Genomic DNA, 20,832 nt, shown 5'->3' with positions numbered 1-20,832 from the left:
TGTCAAAACATAGCATTGCAATTCTGCAAACTAGCACTTTGCAAAATAAAATAACACTCTTCAGCTCCAGTGGCAAAATAGCACTCAGAATTTAGGAAGTTGGTTAGGCTGAGAACTTTTCAGCAGCCCTATTTAGCCATTGTTTAGAGCACAGGTGTCAAACTCAAGGCCCACGGGCTGAATCCAGCCCACCTGGCCATTTTATGTGGCCCCCGGTGTTATCTTCTGGCCAGCTCCTTCCTCCTCCGTTTCTCTGGGGTTGTACTGCATGCAGTCTTGAATCTTAGGGGTTTCATTTGTATATATTAGTACTTTTCGTATTTGGTTCTGTATTTGAATAGGGGTTATCTGTGTTCTGGTAGAAATGAATGTTGAGAAGCATAGTGTGCTTTGTGTAGTTTAATTTTGTGGTTAACCATTGTATGTTGTTAAGATTATATTGTGTGTATCTGAAAAATGAATGGAAAAAATGGTGTTACAATTAGTATTATGTGGGCAGGGTCTGGCCCATGACTTAACCTGTTTTGGATTTCAGCCCCTTAATGTGATTGAGTTTGACGCCCCTGGTTTAGAAGTTAGTATGTTGTTGAAGTCATTCACCCAAACATTTTGAACACCTGTTGATTAACCAAGACTGCAACATTTTATAAAAGTTTGAACCAGCATGTTGATGGCCAGATCCTTTGCTCTATCGTCTGGTTCCCAATCTGTCAAAAGATAACCAATGTGAAGACTACTATGCAAAAAAATGGCACAACTGAACTAAACTAAATTTGTGGGTGACAAAACTCAATGTACAGTCCTTAATCCTTTAGCCTGCCATTTTTCCCAACTAACGTTATCTAATATAATAAAACCCTAAGCCAAGCATGCGCACTCCCACCTGCGTGCATCCATTTTCCATGAGATGTAGGCACCGCAGGTAGGAGTGCGCATGTGCGCGAATCTCTCTCTCTCTGGCCGGCAGAGAATCTATACACGGGACTCCCTGCCCTTCAGCTCCTCCAGCCAGTAGATCAAACAGGACCCAATCGCGGAACAGTTTTCGTCGTCGTCTTCGCTCCTCTCCCCAACACACCCGAACCCCCATTCAGCCTCCCATCCGACCCTACCTTCGGCTCCCTTAGTCCCTTGCCGCCGCTCCTCTTCTCTTCCCGCCCTACGGTCCCGACAAATGTCCTTACTCCAGCAGGGGCTGCAGCACTCTAAACATGCTGCTTCGTGGCCTGCTACTGCCCTGATTTGCTCTGCCCGACAAGGCAGAGCAAATCAGGCCAGTAGAAGGCTGCAAAGCAGCGTGTTTACAGTGCTGCGGCCCCTGCTGGAGTAAGGACATTTGTCGGGACCACGGGAAGGGGGCAGCAAGGGACTAAGGGAGCCAGCCACACCGCGGGATGGGAGGGAAAGGGGGCTGCTTTGGGGGAGGGGTGTGCTGGGAGGCAGACAGCTTTGCTTGGGGGGGGAGACAGAAGAGGGGCCACGGACAGTCAGGGAAGAACTGGAGGGGGAGAGGGAAAGGGGGCTGCTTTGGAGGAGGGGTGTGCTGGGAGGCAGACAGCTTTGCTTGGGGGAGAGACAGAAGGGGGCCACGGAGACACAGTCAGGGAGGAACTGGAGGGGGAGAGGGAAAGGGGGCTGCTTTCTAGCACCCGTTAATGTAACGGGCTTTAACACTAGTTAAATATATTAGTATTATTCCATATTGGCAGCTTGACAGAGAACGTTGAATCAAGCTTTTGTTCTAGAATACAAAAGACCATAAGAATGATGTACTAGATTAGTATTTCTCAACCCTCTCCTAGAGGCACACCTAGCCAGTTGTCTTTTCAGGATTATCTCAATGAATAGGCATGAAAAATTTGCATATAGTAGGACCTTTAAATGCAATCTTTTTAATACATATTCATTGTGGTGATCTTGAAAATCTAATTGGCTAGCTGTGTCTCCAAGAGAAGCACTTCACTAGGCTACTAGTTTCATGTACTGTATTTAATAGCCTTGTGTAGGAGCCAAGATTATAACCACACAATCCTCCCCACTCTGTTCATACAAGCCAAAGTGTTATGTCTTCCCACACTTCCAGTGTTTAAAAGATCTATAACATTTTTCAGGGAGATTTTAAGTATAACATCTTATGTAAAGTAATTTAATTATTTATTATGAAGGGGTAGGAAGGGAGGGAGATAAGATTTTATTATTGGTATTATTGTTGTTGAATATTAAGTGATATTCTCAATGTGCAAATGTGTTTATGTATTATCACACTTATTGTACGTATAAAAATGAATAAAGATTTACAAAAAAAAAAAAAAAAAAAAAAAAAGATCTATAACATATAGACATAGATCTTCACAGGCCAGTGCAATTACCGTACTATCCTTGGCTCCTATGGACCTTAATGCCAATTTGGTCCCAACAGGTTTATTTTCTTCTCTTATTTCTATTAGCCAGTATACAGCAATTAAAGATAGTTTTAAGATCAGATCAGAGAATTTGCCATTGAATTAGTTTCCATCCCAACATACAAGTCTCAATTCCAGCCTTTGTGTTTTATGTAAAATGGGGTTTCACTGTCTTACCCTAAATTGAAACTTTGCGCAAATAATAATGGAGGCTGGCATCTCTATGATGAAAGCAATGCATCTGTCATGATAGTTCCCGTGCAAAAAGTGCAGTATACTGTACTAGATAGATCCTGACATTGGCCAGTGTTTTACTATGATCTGTGTCAGAGAAAAACAATGTTAAAAGTTTGTTACAAAATATGTCTCCTTTCGAAAACTATTTCTTCATCTGCAGTAGATGTAGTGGAGTTAGTCTTGGGCAAAACATAATACTTCACTTAAATTTAGATTGATAACGGATATGGATTTTTCTTAATTACTTTCTCTGTTTCTATACAAACTCTGCTTGCTTGTATATCTGGAAAATTTCTTAAATAACATTTTTTTAAAAATTCATTTAATAACACAACTAATGAAAACATCACACAAGACGCAGAGAAACCAGGGCTCAAATCTCGACACTCCTTATGATCTTTGAGTAATCATTTAACTCTCCATTGCCTCAGGTATAAATTAAAAATTATAAGCCCTCCCTGGAGACAGGGAAATAGCTTCGATATCTGAATGACATTAATCTTGAGCCACTATTGAAAAGGGGGTAGGGGGTGAGTAAATCAAAAAATAAATAAATGCAAAACAGTTACGGCTCCTTTTAACGAAGCCACGTTAGCGGCTTTATCGCATGCACCTTTTTAGCGCGCGCTAACCCCCGCACTAGCCGAAAAACTACCACCTGCTTAAGAGGAGGCGATAGCGGCCGGCAAATTAGCGCGTGCTATTACACGCGTTAAACCGCTAACGCGGCTTCGTAAAAGGAGCCCTTAGAGTACTATTCAGAGAATGTTCTGATATTTTTTAACTTTCCTAACAGTGGAAGTAGCAGTTTTGATCCTGTGTGCCTAGTGTGTATTTTAAGATTCCCAGAGGTTAGACACAGGGTCAGACAACCCAGAAAATTATGTTATATAGAAGGAATCAAGTTAGAAAGCTGTTATACAGCTGGCCATTTTCACTTATTTGATCAGATCACCGTTCTGATATTAAAAAAAAGATTGTTTCCTATTACAAATTATGATTTGTCAATATTTGAAGCCTTTACCAGTTATAGTGATGTCCTGTGGTGTTTATATAAACAAAGATGTCTCTGTAAGCCAACCTGCAATCCCTGATCATCATAAAAATCAATTTAATGATGATGTGTCAATTTGAATAAACAAATGCTTCCTATCAAACAATATTTTAATGATTTGTTTCATTTAATCTGGCAAATGTTCATGCTTTCTTGGATGCCTCCTTCTGGAGTTTCTTAAGTTCATGCTTGATGATCTTGTTCCTCTGTGAAAAAAAATACACACAAAATGCATTTTAGTGTTGGTAATTTTGAAAGTGTCAAAATTGTTGTTACTAAATTCTGAATATCCAAAGCTAAAATATCCTGAGCACATTTCTACGGACCATTTTCTTTGCATATATATTAGTCAACTTCATCATTATTAGGGCTATGATTCTAAGGATCTAGAAATTATAAACCTTTAAGTTAATAAGGTACTCTAGGAATGTACTAGGATTACTAGATATTATCTTTTGTGTCATAAAATTACAATTTTAGACAATTTAGGTGGTTTATATTTTTACCATGTCCCTGGACATTTATTTGTACTCTTTAACAAAGTCTCTAGCTTTGGTGCCCCTGGCTTGTTTTCGGGTTCAATTTGTCTTGTACTCATTCTGTGGTCTTAGAAACAAACACAGAAACAGAAAAATGAAGGCAAATACAGACATATGGTCTATCCAGTCTGCCCATCCTCAGTGAGGGTATAGTAAGGAGATTCTGAGACATAGAGCAAAGAGTTTTGTATGGGTTATATGGAATAAGAAGTCTGTCGATAAACTCGGGCTGGTTACTTTTACGGATTTTAAATGTAAGGAGTAGGATTTTGTAACTGATTCTGTATTCTATGAGTCTGGGAAAGGGAAGGTCCACTAAACCACCAGAGATTATTTTTGCGGTCTCTAAAAGAGGGGACCCACTTGGGCCAAAAGGAATTATGAGCCACCTGAAGTGACCCTTTCGCTCCCAGCTGCATACACTTCCCCCTCCCCATTCGCAGTTTCGGCAATCACGATTTCACATATTCGTGATTTTTTGGGGAGGGGGGAAAAAAGAAAAGAAAAACAGTTAGCCTTCCCCCCGGCATCCCGGCCTTACCTGGTGGTCTAGCGGGCTTTAGGGGGAGGAGCGATCTTCCTACACTCCTGCCCCTTGTAGATCGCCAATAGGAAATGGCTGTGGGGAGTTCCCGTCGTAGTCTCGAGAGACTACAGGAAGTCACGGCAGCTATTTCCTATTGGCGATCTGCATGGGGCAAGAGCATAGGAAGATCACTCCTGCCCCGAAAGCCTGCTAGACCACAGGTAAGGCCGGGAAGGCAGGAGGGAAGCGGGGGTGGGTCAGAGCTGGACCAGAAGATATTTGCGGTATTTCACCATTCACGGTCTGGCTCTGCCCCTATCCCCTGCGAATCCAGAGGGAGAAGTGTATTTAATTTTTGCTTTGAACTTGCAAGGGTTTTTTCTTTCCTTATCAGGGCTGGTAGCAGGTTCCAAATTTGATGAGCAGTAACAGAAAAGTGTGTTTCGCCTAGTGTTGATTATTCGTAGGGATGGAATTGTGAGATTTTTATCCTCTGATCATAGAGTATGGAAAGGATTATAAGGGATAATGACTCTATCCAGGAATAGTGGGGCTTTGGATATTAGGACTTTAAATGTTTAAAGATTCAGTGTAAGGGAAGAATAAAAGACCGTGTAAGGTTCAAGTGTGGGCTCAGCACCTGAAAAATATAAAAACTACAAAAACTGAAACATTCTTGGGGGGAGGGGGCAACAGCAGGAGTGTATATGCAGCTAAAAGATAGCAATGATATTACAAAAGACAACAAAAAAACACACAAAATGATGTAATCTCACCATTTTCTTTGCTTTCATGACCTTGTAACGATCAAAATCTGTCATCTTGGCTTTCTGATAGAAGAAAAAAAAATTATCACAATATAGCCATTTTTAGAGCTTATGTTTAAAAGATTATTGACACACAAATAAAAATACAAGCAACCAAAGACTCATGTTCAAGTTTTTACAATATCATCCCTCTCCCTCAACTTCCTTACCCCCACTCAACCCCATTTAAATCAACCAATAAACAAAGTTCCAGTGTAACATCTTCCTGGATTCCAATCCCCCTCCCCCTAAGATACAAGGTAAAGCAAATTGTGTAGGAAAACAGAAAAGATCTGAGACCCCAAGAGGTTTGACTCTTACAAATCTCATATCAGCCAATTCCTTAATAGCCTACCCCCAGCATATTCTGCCATTTTTAGAGCTTAATAATGTAAGTTTAAACATTTAATACTGCCATAAGATCTCAAATTTTAAAGGGGCCATTCCCTCAAGTGCATAAAGAACTTTTTACCTTAAGCTTGTAATTGTGGGTCAAATGCATGACCTTTGTATGTATTATTTACTTGCTATTCTTTCCATCCCAAGAGAACTTGGAAATTATTATACAAATATTTTCTAAAATGTCTGTTCATCCAATGACAAAAATCACTCTTGGGAAAATTTAGCAGAATGGGATGAAACTAGTCAACAAGGAAAAAGCAGTCAGTACAAAGTTCAAAAACAGGCTAAAATGAACATGGGATTCTAGCTTCTGTAGAACAGAAAAAAAATAAAGAAACTGGATGAAACTTGGCACGTGGGAAAGAACAGTAAAAAGATACCAGCAGTGAAAATATGCCATATTGGTTTCAGAAAAATAAGCCTCCTAAAATATGACCCAATGCATTTCTGTAGAAAACTTTAAGTGTGAAATGTAGCAATTAGCGAACAGAACAAGAAATTGTTTCAGATCACTGATTGAACTATGTCAATGAAAATTGTGGAATTTTCAAAAGAGAAACTCCGAGCCATCATGAATTTCCTTTTCCTGCAGAAGAAAACTCCAAGGAAATACATGAATGTATGATGCAAACACTGAGTGACAAATACCCATCATACTCTACAGTAAAGAAGTGGTGTGCAAACTTTCAGCGTGGAGATAGAGACCAAAGATGCAGCAAGATATGGGAGGCCTCAAACGGTGTCAACTCATGAAACTGTTGACCATGTCCATGATCTGATTTTGGCAAATCGGCAAATATCAGCTAAAACAATAGCTGAAGACACTATAGATATCCAGGGGACATTTTAGGTGTATAATCCACAAGCAGCTGGGTATGAAGAAGCTGCCAGTCAAGTGGATGTCCAAATGTTTGAATGCTGACTAGAAACATTGAATGGACACTTCCAAGATGATTTTGCAGCATTTTCAGTGAGCTGATGTCAACGTTTTGGAACAACTAGCTACTGTTGATGAAAAATGATTACACCTCTATGATCCTGAGACAAAACAACAGTCAATGCAATAGCAGCACTCAGATTCTCCAAGGCCAAGGAAATTCAAGACCCAAAAGTCAGCAGGATAGGTCATGGCCACAGTGTTTTGGAAACAAGGTGTTGTAATGACTATCTTCCAAGGGGCCAAACAGTTAATGCAGAATACTACTGTAACTTACCATTCCAATTAAAGGAGGCATTGAAAGACAAAAGGAGAGGGAAGCTGTGGAAAAGAAGTTCTCTTTTTGCAAGACAATGCAGGCGCTCACAAAGCTGGCAAAACAACAGATGTTTTGACGCAGTTGAGGTTTGAATGCATAGACCATCCACCCTACTCACCAGATCTTGCGCCATCTGACTATTTTCTGTTTCAAAACCTTAAAGAGTTTGAAAGGGTGACAATTTTCAAGTGACTCAGAGGCAACTGCAGCAGCGGAGCAGTATTTCAGTGGTCAGAGTATTTTTGGAGGGCTTACAGAAACTTCAGACACAACGTGCCAAGTGTGTTGAACCAATATAATTGATTCAAAAGAGGATTAACCCGGTCATTTTTTTTGTTCTAAAAATCAAATGTACAGCCGTATTCTTAAACAGTTGCAGCCTTCTTTTCAAATTTAATGTAATACTACAATATAATGAGTTGCACTAATCCAACTGAAGCAATATGATAGTTTTCAAATGGTGGTAAGAGCTATCTAAAGATAAACCATAATGTATTGCCTGCAGTTGGCGCAAACAAAAAAAAACAACCCAACCCTCTTTACCAAGCCATTTATGTCAAACCATAATCCAAAATAATGCTCAAACACCTAGATTTATCTTCTATCATAAGAATCTCACCTGTATTCAATACTATTTTCTTACCAATAAACCCACTTGGATTACCAAAACAAACTAATTTGGGTTGTTTTTCTTTGTTTATTCAGCTTTAAAAAATTATTGGCTGCCCAATTATCCACTAATGCCTTTACCCCAAACTACCTCCTATAAGACACAATTACCACATCCCCAAAACTAGCCCCCTGCAACTGCCCCACCACCCCATATTGCCCTGCCCCAAACTGCCCTCACCAATAAAACTACCCACACCACCAAAATCTGCCTCAACACAAAATAACACCCTACAAAATGCCACATACCCCAAAATGATCCATGTCACAAAATGCTTGTACCCCAGAACTACCCCCTGAAAGCCACAAATTACCACATCCTCAAAACTAACCCCCAGCAACTTCCCCATAGTCCAAACTACCATCTTCCTCTTAAACTTGCCACCTAAGTGCTCCCTCCTCAAAATTTCAATGTGAAATTTTAAAGCTTTATTAGTTGAATCTATCTATGTTTATGTGTCAAGTAGAATGAAATTATCTTAAAATATGACAAAGTTACAGATTTTTTAGCATGACCGCCCAGTGATTTTTGCATGCTCAAGAACAGTTGCAACTGTAAAATTACTATTTAGGGAAATCACAGTGTAACAGCTTACTGTTGATAGCATTACAGTGACATCGACTTTTGTCTGGGGAGCATTTTGGAGGCCTATCACAAGCTCCACCCAAAGCTGAACAATTGCTGAATTCAAGAAATGCTGTAGATGACCTGGGACAGCCTGCTTTAGGGATCAATCAACAAGGCTGGTAAGAATTTCCCAAAGCGACTGAAGGCCTGTGTTAAAGCTGGAGGTGGACACTTTGAGCATTCTCAAAACTGCAAAAATCTGACACATTATTAATTGTATTATTTGAATGTTATTTTATTCTGTTTTAGAACAAACATTTTTATACATGCAAAAATCACTTGGCAGTAACACTAGAGCAGGGGTGTTAAAGTCCCTCCTCGAGGGCCGCAATCCAGTCGGGTTTTCAGGATTTCCCCAATGAATATGCATGAGATCTATTTGTATGCACTGCTTTCATTGTATGCTAAGAGCTCATGCATATTCATTGGGGAAATCCTGAAAACCCAACTGGATTGCGGCCCTCGAGGAGGGACTTTGATACCCCTGCACTAGAGAATGACAGAGGGAAAAAATTTGTCCCGTCTCCACCCACCGTGAGCTCGTCCCCTTACCACAAGCTCCATCCCCATCCTGTCACCGCGAGCTCAGTCCCTGTCCCCGCCCCCAAATATATTCAGCGAATGTATCTGTTCCTCTCCATTGGTTGAATAGTAAATGCCGCCCAAAATCAATACACACTATAAAGGAAGTAACCCCCAAACCGAAGTAACCCCCCAAAAAATTATAATAATCCTGCAGCGGGTCTTCAAAAGTAACCTAATTTGACAGAAAACCTGTCCAACTGGGAATATTACATGATATTTCTGTTCTACAGGTTGGGTTAGCTGCTACCCCCCTTCAGCACCCTTCGCCTGGTCCAGCAGCTCCCTCCCTCCCCTGACTTACTTTAATTTTCTCTTTAACAAGCAACCGGAGGTGAGCCTTGAAGTTGTGTGCAGCTGTCGGAAAGTCCTCTTCAGATGTAACTTCCTGTTTCCGATTGCGTCAGAGGAGGATTTTCCGGCTACCGCACGTGACTTCAAGGCTCGCCTCCAGCTGCTTGTTAAAGAGAAAATTAAAGTAAGCCAGGAAGGGAAGGAGGGAGGGAGCTGCCCGGACCGCGATTGTGAGGCAGGAGGCAGCTAGACCGCACGATCCTCAGTTAACTGCTCCACGGGGCGGTGAATGGCCTTCCCCCCGTCTAAGTAACACTAAAATGTCAGTATCATCAACATAGTTTAAGACAATTGTTTAGTAGTCATACATAAGTATGACAACTAAATACATAAAATATCTTACTCTAGGGCAGGGGTGTCAAAGTCCCTCCTTGAGGGCCACAATCCAGTTGGATTTTCAGGATTTCCCCAATGAATATGCATGAGATCTATTAGAATACAATGAAAGCAGCGCATGCAAATACATCTCACGCATATTCATTGTGGAAATCCTGAAAACCCGACTGGATTGTGGCCCTCAAGGAGGGACTTTGACACCTCTGCTCTAGGGGGTTACTATATTTTGCCTCACCTTGTACTCTGAAACTATTTCAAGAATTGGTTTTCTTATTGGCTGCTATACATATTGCCAAGCAACATCTGTTAACTCAGATTGCCAACTGAATGGCTTTTATCAGAAGTCAACAAAATTTTGCATTAATGTTCAGAAAGTACAATGGATAGGTATTAAGTATGGAGATTTTTCAGAGTTTCAGTCTCCATCTACTACCCCCTCCACCCACCATGAGCCAGCCCTGCCCGTACCTAGCAGCAGAAACCGCAAGTAGGATCCACCCAATGTGAAGGCAATGGAGACCGAGAACTGAAAGGCAGCTCTAGTCACAGGTAGGAAGGAGGTGATCTGGAGGAAATTTGTGCTGTCGAAGTGAAATTTCTGCATCTGGTCAGAAGTAGATTAAGGTACTGCACCTTTTAAAATGCCTCCCCCTCATCTTTTCTCCTTACCAAATACACAGAAAAATACACATACATGTTCAAACACATTAATATGTGCCCACCCACCACAACCACCCATAAGTATGAAGGATTTCCATGAACCATGTTCTGCACGTTTTCCTCACTTGTTTGTGAACTGCTTTGGGCAGAATTATAGTTTAAGGAAAGGAAAGCAGAAATATAAATTAACATCTTATATAAGAAATATTTGTACATAAGCAACAGTTATATACCTTTTCTCTTGCTTCAATTTTCTTTGCCCATCTTGTATTTGCCCACTTCTCGTTGATATTGTCTTTCTCCCACGCAATTCGCACATACTTGTGACGGGCGCTAAAGTCAAAACACAGAGCAGTCACCCACAGTTCCACACCACATAATTAAAAATCATTTTTTTTTTTTAAATCGAGTAACATTATGGAGTAACCTAGTGCAGTGGCCTGAGAACCTGGGAAATGGGGCTCAATTCCCACTGCAGCTCCATTGCCCCAGGTACAAAATAAGTAAGGTAAGAGTCATGGATTTGATATACCGCATTTCTGTGAACATAACTTGAAGCAGTTTACATATATTATATGCAGGAACTTTTCTGTCCCTAGTGGAAGTGCCTGTAAACCGCTTCCTTGTGACCCTGAGCAACACACTTAATTCTCCATTGCCCACCGTCCCTCACAAAAATATAGTATGTAAGTTCAGTTCCCATTTGATTATAAGCACAGAAAGGCAATATATCTCCTTTCCCCTACTAAAGGTTAAAAATCTTACACAGCCAAAATAAGGAATTGAGGGCAGTCCTCCATCAATGCTCCCTCTAAGGATTGGCTGGGTGGATGCAAATGTTTTTTCATGTGAGACACAAGTTCTAAAAAATTTTTTCATATGACCAATAAGTTCTAAAAACCAAACATTTTCCAGATTTGCAAGTATCTTTGTGTGTGATCATGTAAAATCTGTGAGCTACGCTCCTAGAATGTATGAGTGATTGCACTTGTGCTCAGCTTAGAGGGAACATAGGTCCTCATTACACCAAGGTGATAATTCAAGCTGCACAGATAGGTAATTAAATTTACACAACAAAGGATGTTCCTCCATATACAGAACACCCTATTTTGTTCTTGTTTTATGACACCAAGGTGATCATATACTAGCTGTTAATCTGTTTCTTTTATTTTTTTTTGCCATAGAGCTAAAATTATATGCAATGAGTCCTACAGCAAATAATGTGCACCAATGACATTAACAATTGCTGTTAGTAAATGATTCTGAAAATGAATAAGCTCATAAGTCATGCCACATTTTTGATGGACCCACTGTTTTCTGCAGTGTAGAACTAAAACTGCAAGCAATCTTTGGGGCATTATTTAGAAAATTTGACAGAATGAGTACAGTAAATCCATGGAGTTCTACAAAGTAATTAGTCTATTGTACCCAAACACTAGAAAAATAATGATGAACCTAAAGATGTTTATTAATGAATTCCGCTGAAAATGCTGTGAATGTGACTTTTAACAACACTTTATTAATAGTTGATCTGGTGGTATGTATGCTTGTTTGTTCGTGGGAGGAGGGGGGAGTTGAAGGGAAGGGACAGGTGAGGATGTGGGATGGTGAATTGGGCCTGCTTTCTCATAAACTAGTACATTTCTTTTTGAATGCATTTTTTTTTTTTTTTTGTAATATCACGTTTATTGAGGCAGAGAAGAACCAGGTACAACGCTAAGTCAACAACGCTCCTCCAGAGTCTGTTATAGGGGAAAACACCCTCCAGGGATTCAAGACAAAGTTGGACAAGTTCCTGCTAAACTGGGACGTACAAAGGTTAGGCTGGACTCATTTAGAGCACTGGTCTTTGACCTGGGGGCCGCCGCAAGAGTGGACTGCTGGGCACGATGAACCACTGTCTGACCCAGCAGCGGCAATTCTTATGTTCTTATCCAAAGTCAACTAGCATGTGGATGTACAAAGGAACGAGCTGGAACCAAGACCTATACAAAAAGCTAGGTGGAACATAGGATGCGGACAGAGCTTCAGGAGTGTACAACGTATATCCGGTTCCCGTACAAGAAAAAGAAATCAAAAATAGAACCAAATAAATAAGAAGGAAAGAAGAAAAAACAGAGAGAACAAATGCAACCATACGGAAGAAAACAGCTAAATCAGTTGGGAGCACGGCGTGCCCATCCAGAAAGCAGAAGTCGACGTGCACCTCTGGTATCGCTGTCAATTTTCCAAAATTCGAAGAGAATCCCCAAACGATTCCTACCAGCCAAAACTCCATACACACCACGAACACAGCAGGCACTCACAGACACATGCACACAGACAAACCATACATTCCAACCAAGCCTCAGGTGGGTGACGGCAGCTCAGCATAGCACTGTGTAGAATGGAACCAATAAAGTCAAAAAATCTCAACCTCAAGAGATGCATGGAGAGCATCACAGGGGACGGCAAGCAGTCCACAATCCACAATACGCTTTCCAAGAGTCCTGTGGGCGGGAAGAGTAGGAGTCCAGTTCATAACGGGCCTTTGCTACCAAACTGATTTAGTAGGTCATCAGGCGGCTCAGTGGTACAAATTGATTTCTGGATTTTTGAATAAAAAGCCAAAAATAGTCTTACAGACATCTGGGGCATCGAGATAAAACAGTATATTTCTGTGTCTCGTTGGCCACAAATTTGGACTTGGAGATTGAAATGTACAGTGTCAGCATCTATGAGACAAACATGCTTATTTTTATTACATAGGACCCCAGTTCGATTAAATAAAATAGATAGTTCTAAGTCTAATAGATGCTGACATTGTCATACTGGTATAGGGACTTTGGATCATCTGTTGTATTTTTGTCCGTTTATATAAATATATTGAAAGTCAATTTGGGGACAAATAAATTTAGTACTAGATTCAAATGTTCCAATGTCATATGAGGCTATAATTTGTGGAACAATTTTACTCTAGATAAATATAAGAGTCATCTATTTATGATCCTAACAGGTATAGCCATTCAATTGATTACAAGTAATTGGAAAAACCATGATATAATTAATTATACATTTTGGTGGGTGAATGTGTGTACTACATACAGATACGAACAAATTAACGCAGAATGTAGGGGTTTTAGTGATGTATTTAATAAAATTTGGAGCCCATTGACTAAATTTGTAAAAACATAATATATTTTCATCATATCTCTTCTTTTCTTTGGTTTATTTATCTTTACACATCCAGGGGGGTGGGGGGTTGGAGGGAGGGGAATAAATATTGATAGTGATATTTGGGTAACTTTATTCTTTATTTGTATTGTATTTAGGATATATTATGATATTATATGTAGGAAAATGAAATTATTGAATATTTATGTTACCTGTAAAGATAATAGTGCAATATGTGGAATATCTTTTGTTCTTTCATTTGTATGACACTGTTTTTGATTAAAAATCAATAAAGAATTAAAAAAAAAAAAAGACAGAGGTTAGTGTATCCGAGACCTGGTAAGGTAGGCTCGGTGTAGTATTTTAAATTGGGTTTCCTGAAGGGAAGCGGCTTTAATATGCAGATAAAGGGAATGAAAAAACAGATGGAGATCATGGATAGTGACCTCCAACCCCAAGTCAGAGGACTATTCCTGCGCCAGTGGTAACAACCAAGGCTCCCCCAGACTCACCTTGCCCGCATTATACCACGTGGAAATTCGGTTGGAAGAAGCAGGTGTAGATAGAAAGATCTCGTCCAATTTACCCAAATTCCAGCATTCCCTGTGAGCTCTAAGCACCGATCGATAGTAGTGGCGAATTTGGGTATAGGTGTATGAATGGGCAGGAGGTAAATCCCAAGCGTCTCTCAACTGCGGTAAAGAGGGAAAGAGGCCCCCGCCCACGGCAAGGACGGCAACCAAGACCAATCCCTCAACCCTGTAAGGCCATGCAACCCAGGAGCAAAATCAGGATTACGAACGAGGAATAAGAAGGGAGAGGCAGTGGGCACCCGACCCTGCTGCAGACACCACCATCTCCAGGCCTTCCGAAAGGGCAACAAAAAAGGAAAGAAAATCGCCCCAGCCCCTCAGGAGTTCAGACTACTGCGATGGAGAAAGTAGGAAAAAGAAAACGGCAGACAGCAGTCAGCAAAGAGAGCTGGGGGAGAGTAATGCCGGGTGGACACCAACTGTTCATGAGTGGTAGAAAACTGGAACGCTCCTCCAGAGTTTGTTATAGGGGAAAACACCCTCCAGGGATTCAAGACAAAGTTGGACAAGTTCCTGCTAAACTGGGACGTACAAAGGTGAGGCTGGACTCATTTAGAGCACTGGTCTTTGACCTGGGGGCTGCCACAAAAGTAGACTGCTGGGCACGATGAACCACTGGTCTGACCCAGCAGCGGCAATTCTTATGTTCTTATCCAACGAAGCAGCGCTGCAGCATTATAAGCGCAAATATCTGGGAGACCGAGGCCACCCCACTCCCTACTCCGAGACAGTTTCAGAAAGCTGATATGAGCGGCTCCCCCCCAAATAAAAGTCCGAATGACCGACCTATAAAGCAGCTCATCAGCACACGTTAGCCACACCGGGATAGTCTGCAAAGGATATAATAGTTTCGGAAACAGAACCATCTTAACTAGGGCAACCCGGCCCAGGAGGGAGAAAGGCAATGAGCGCCATTTGTGACAGAGAGTTTTAATTTTCCCAATAATGACAGTAATGTTGGCGGCATACACCTTACCAGCCCATTTGATCTTCATGAATAAGCATTGAGACGGGTGGCCAGGATACTCGCCAGCAGTTTAACATCTTGATTCAAGAGAGAAATAGGCCGATAGGATCCCAAGGCATCCAAAGATCTACCAGGTTTCGGTAAAATGATGATGTGCGCCCGATTATGAGTATCCCAGGGCGGGGTCTCCGTACGGAGTCCTATAAAATAAGTTTGTAAGGGCAAAAACGCCCCGGGGTCTAGAAGGTTTTAGAACTCGGGGCCTAACCCATCAGGGCCCAGGGTCTTGGCCAATTTAAGAGACTTTATAGCTGCTTGAATCTCCTCCCCCGAAATAGGGCCATTAAGGACCTCCCGCTGAACATCGGTCAACTGTGGCATGTCTAGGTCACGTAGAAAAGATGCCCTGGCCCCGGCAGCATCTGGCTGTGCAGAATAGAGATCAGTATAAAATTACACAAATTGTTGAGTAACGGCCTGGGAGTCAGTTTGAAGCTGGCCGTTTATCTTTAATAGAAGTAATAATGTGTCTAGCTTTGGGAGGCCGTACCAAATTAGCTAGGAGGCATCCCGATTTGTCTCCCCGGCGATACAACTTATAATTATAGCAATACATGCTGCGATTAGCAAGTTGAGTCAGCAAGTCATTGATTTGAGTCCTTAACAGACCCATAGTACGCCGGGTGGCATCATCCAAACCTGCGACGTGAGTTCTGTGTAAAGCATGTAATTCGTCAGATAAAAACAGGCGTTTTTGATTGTGGCTCTTCCGTTGCACTGCGGAATAAGCTAGGATATGACCGCGCATCACAGCTTTGGCAGCCTCCCAATATATGACCGGGCCGACTTCGTCCACCGAGTTAGTCTGAACATAGTCCTCCCATTTTCCCCGGAGATAAGACTGAAAGCTAGCATCCTGGTAAAGGTGCGGGGACATCCTCCATATTCAAGTAGCAGGTGAGGAACTGTATTGCAAAGATAGGCCTAAGAGAGCATGATCCGAGACCAAAGGCTCCAGAATATGTGTCATGGACAATTTTGGAAAAAGTGCTTCCGAGATGAGAAGATAGTCGATACGGGAGTATACCGCATGGGGGTGTGAATAAAAGGAATAATCATATTCGGTCGGATGTAGGATGCACCAGTAGTCCCAAGCTCTTTCATCAGGAAGTTTACTCCTTTTGTAAAATGACCCTTTTGCGGAGATTTGGCAGGCTTGCAGTCTCGAGAAGGGTCAACCACGACGTTAAAATCTCCCCCCACTATAAGGGAATGGGATCCCAACGGGGCTAAAAGACCCACTAAAGAGGAGAAAACCCCATGGGAGTAAATGTTGGGGGCATAGGTATTGTAAAGTACAAGCGGATGACCCCCAGAGCTCCCCCACCAAAATGATATACCTACCCTGGGGGTCTGCGATTTGTTGATGGATGTGGAAGGGGATATTTTTGTGCACGAGAATGGGCACCCCACTTTTACGAGCTGTGAAAGAAGCGTATCCCACCTGCCCCACCCAGTCCCTCCTGAGCTTAGCATGTTCACTGGGAGTCAAGTGGTTCTCCTGTAAAAATGCGATATCAGTACGTTCTCGCTTAAGTTAAGCTAAAATCTTGGTTCTTTTAACAGGGGATTGGATCCCATCTACGTTTAGAGATTTAACATTCAATTGTACCATAACATGTCAGCATACACAAATATCAAAAACCAACAACATCGACCATAGTATGGAGCGGAGGAGGCCGTCCCAGGAAATGCCTCCTCCAACCCACAAGCATGAGCCACCATCAACCCAAAAAGGAGAACGAAGGTTAGAACATCACCCAGAGACAGAAACCCACACACAAACTACAAACATACAACCATACAATCCCCCAGTCATTCTTCCCCCACCCCCTCCCAAACCCTGAACCCAGCAGTGAAACCATGCAAAACCGTAATAAATCCAAAACTTCACCTCACTTGTGTAAGAAAAGGAAAAAGATTTTTTTCAGCTACATCACAAATATGATGTGCCAAGACATCCACATATGATATGTTGTATGTCCTTAATACAAAGTTCATTCCGTCATCTTCCACTTATTTCAGAAGTAAGACAAAATAATTATATCTGGTAATCCATTCATTTATTCATCCTTAATAATGCAGAAATACTAGCAGCGGTTGTTGAGGGCTTTGTTGGAAAATATCGTGGAGTAGTGATTTTTGTGGGTTTCTGGCTAGATCTCAGTATCAGAGGCTTTGTCATCTTTGGTAGATTTGAAGCAACTGTGGGGCACTTTCCCAATTTGTGTTGAGCGATGGATTCCTTTCGTTACCTCGGTATACAACTTACAGTTTCCATGAGCCAGCTTTACTCTGTTAAAATCAATCAGCTACTGCACCATACGAAGGTTCAGTTGGATAGATAGCGAGATTTACCATTGATTCTTTTGGGTATAATAGCCTTGATCCAAATGGTTTTATGTATTGCAAATGCTACAACTTAAGTTGTTAAAGAAAGATCTCGGTCGTTTAGCTCACCTGCTGTCCTGTTTTGTTGGAATCGCTGTAAGCCTAAGCTTAGATATACTTATCTTATTGGGGGCTGGTCTCAGGGAAGCCTTGGTATTCCAAATCTGGGTCTTTATCATATGGCCAGTTTGTTAAGACACTTAAAGGACTGGCTATTGGGAGAGCAACAATTTACATCAGTCACACTTGAATCTGCTTTATATGCCCCGCTCTCCTTACTGGCATTACTCCATGTGCTGAAGAGCACGCTGCCATTAGGTCTGCGGAGTAATGTATTACTGAAATATTTGTAGAAATCCTGGAGATTTCTTTTGCAGAGGTCTAGGGGAGACCCTGGTGTCACAAACCAACTCCCTTTGCGAGGGAACCCAAATTGAATGGATAGCCCTGCCTTTCTAGCCTGGGAACAGAAAGGCTTTACTCTGATAGAACATCTTTAAGATAATACTGGCCAGATGTTGCCTTTAGAGGTTCCATGCCAGAAATTAGGTCATTGTTAGGATGACACCTTTGCATACTGTCAAGATTAAGCACTATATTCATTCCCTTCCACGTACATCTCTGGTTGTGCTTTTAGGGCAAAGTGCCTGTGCATTCTTTGCAGGCATTTCATGCCTTCCTTTCCCCTTTGAATGTGGTAGGAATCTGCACCATGTGTGAAGGGGTTGAGAAGTGGAACTTCATAAAATATTTGGACAGTGGAATATTTTAGTCAATTTTAGGGGGATAACAGACTATTTGGGGGTGCAATACTGCGGGTGTGTTATGCTCAGGTATTGTACAGAGCCTATTTTACTCAAGTGCAACTACATAAAATAGGTGGTATTGAATCTCCCCTTTGTCCCAAATGTGGTCAGGAACCCAATATTTTTTCTCATTCTTTTTGGGGTTGCTGGCAAATTAAGAGGTTTTGGTCTGCCATAGTACAATATTTGCAGAAACTTTTGGGATACATTGCAAATACAGTGGAGCAACTGGTGCTAGATGTGCCAGGGGAATCATATTGTGTCGTAAGGTGTGTCTCCTGGCTCGCAAATGTATACTGTAGTCCTGGATCTCTCCAGAACACCCATTTTTTTGGCACCTGAAGGCTCAGATTCATGCTTTTATTACTAATGAGGCACAAGCAGTGGTGGGTCACCCTCGACGTCATAAATATTTTCTGCTCACATGGGATGCTTATTTGGTTTCTTTAACCCCACTTGGTCAAAGTTTGCTTTTGAATACACTTTGCTAGTGGAATTTCTCTAGCTCAATTATAAGCTGAGACCCCAATTTTGGGGAGGCCCAAAAATCTTGGATAATATTAAGAGTATGTACAGTAAATCGCCCTGCCATAAAAAATTTGGCTTGACTACAGTTAGAAGGTGTGATGTGTTGACTAGGGCTGTACATCAATTAAAATCTTTAATCACACAATTAATCACATAAAGCGCCCCCTCACATTTTCTCCAGTACAATGCAATAGAGATAGCAGATATACTTTTCAATTACTAAACTAAAAGTAAAATCATTTCTTATCTGGTATTTTTAATTTTCTAATAATCTTGTTCTCTGAATCTGGTTCTGCTTCCCTGTGCTCTAAACTCTGTTTCCAGGGCCTCTTGACTTTTCACTATTTCTTTTTTTTCTTCCTCATTCACTTCCTGCCCTTTATTTATCTTTCATTTTAAACTTTCTTCCATATTTCTTCCTCCTTCTCAAATCTCTCTTTTTTCCCTTCCCCTCCATCCATGGGCACCATCTCCCCTCTCAAACCATGAGCACCTTCTCCTCCATCTACGGTTCACCATTTCTTCTCCTCCATCCCTGCTTTCCCTCCCCTCCACATTCACCATTTTTCCCTCTCTACCCTCCATGGTCAACATCTCTCTTCTTTTTGCCCCATCTCCTATTTCCAGCATCTATCCCTCGCAAATATCTCCCCCCACTCCAAATCTCTCTATATATACCCCTTTCTTCATTCATTAACATCTCCCCCAAACAACAACATTTTCTCACTCTCATGCTCCTTCTAACTGCCCCTCTGAGCCCTCTCATCTTATTTTTTACGCTGCAGTGCTTAAGGCATGCTGTGTCACTTACCCCCATCCAAAGCCTCTCTCTGTAGCATTCCACCCAGAAACAGGAAGTTCTATCAAAGGAGGCAGGACGCTACAGAGAAGGTTTAGGCCAGTAAAAAAGGCAGCATGTCTTCAGCACCAGAGACAAGGTCAGGTAGGAAAATAATGAGAATGCAGACCACAAGCAAGGGCTGTGGCCCTCCACTCTAATAGGCCACTAAGCTGCTGCTGCCCAGAGCTTCTTTTGCCTTACCCTGACCCAAGGTGCCATGAGCTTGTACCTCCACTCTTACTTCTAGGTTGAGGGTGCGTGGCTTCACCATCCCCAAACTGCCGGCAGTCACCTCTCCTCACAGAAGCAGGGCCAACCCAGAACCTGGCAGCCAGTCTCTGCAGCCCAGGTGATCCCTAAATTTTAATTTAGTATATGTGAGGAGGAAAATGGAGCAATGTTGGATGGTTGTGGGCGAGAAACCTGATATTAACATACATTATAATTTTTTATGTATGTTAAATGTACAGTCCTAATATCGATTGATCAAGGTCAAAATAACCAACCTATGTGGAAACTTGAGAACAAAGTCAGTAAGCTGCATGCACTTGAATGGCATTGCCTGTCGTCTTACACCAGTGCAGGGGCCATCAACAAGTGCCTGAAAACAACAAGAAAAATAGTTAAAAGCAGTTTCATTAATCTTTTAAAATTATTTCTTCAGTGCATTTTCAAACATTACAAAAAAAAGACACCTGGATCTAACATTTCTTCACTGATGGGGGTCATTTACTAACACAGGCTGTTCTACTAAGCTGCAGCATTTAGGCTTAGGACATCCTTGCACAGAATCTTTCCCACAATCTAAGGCCGTTTTTATCATAGCAATAAAAAGAACTTTTTTTTTAATTATGGCCATACACTCAATTTCCTTTGTGCCATACATTAACTACAATTCCTTCAGCACACAGGTAAGCCTGTGCAAATTCATTAGAAAATGTAATTGGCATTATTCTTCAAAAATTGGACCACAGACACAAAATACTATGCATAATAAACCATCCACATGGAGCCTTACAGAGACTATGGACCCACATTTACA

At 41.5% G+C, this 20,832-nt stretch overlaps 1 protein-coding gene across 2 annotated transcripts in view; it reads right to left on the bottom strand.

Moving 5' to 3' along the window:
* Window positions 1-3,726: 3,726 nt before the first annotated feature.
* The window catches only part of RPL14 (ribosomal protein L14), a 31,596-nt gene continuing 14,490 nt past the window's right edge, over window positions 3,727-20,832 (bottom strand). For both annotated transcript variants that reach the window (XM_033930068.1, XM_033930069.1), the window contains exons 3-6: window positions 20,297-20,391; window positions 10,685-10,784; window positions 5,535-5,588; window positions 3,727-3,899 (exon numbers count right to left, since the gene is read on the bottom strand). In XM_033930068.1, the coding sequence (XP_033785959.1) occupies window positions 3,837-3,899; window positions 5,535-5,588; window positions 10,685-10,784; window positions 20,297-20,391 (312 nt within the window). In that variant the 3' untranslated portion in view covers window positions 3,727-3,836. The remainder of the gene's footprint in view (window positions 3,900-5,534; window positions 5,589-10,684; window positions 10,785-20,296; window positions 20,392-20,832) is intronic.

This window comes from Geotrypetes seraphini, chromosome 2 (genome assembly GCF_902459505.1).
Source record: "Geotrypetes seraphini chromosome 2, aGeoSer1.1, whole genome shotgun sequence".
Lineage (NCBI taxonomy): Eukaryota > Metazoa > Chordata > Amphibia > Gymnophiona > Dermophiidae > Geotrypetes > Geotrypetes seraphini.
The sequence above is the reverse complement of the archived record's forward strand: the minus strand, read 5'-3'. Positions and strand labels throughout refer to the sequence as shown.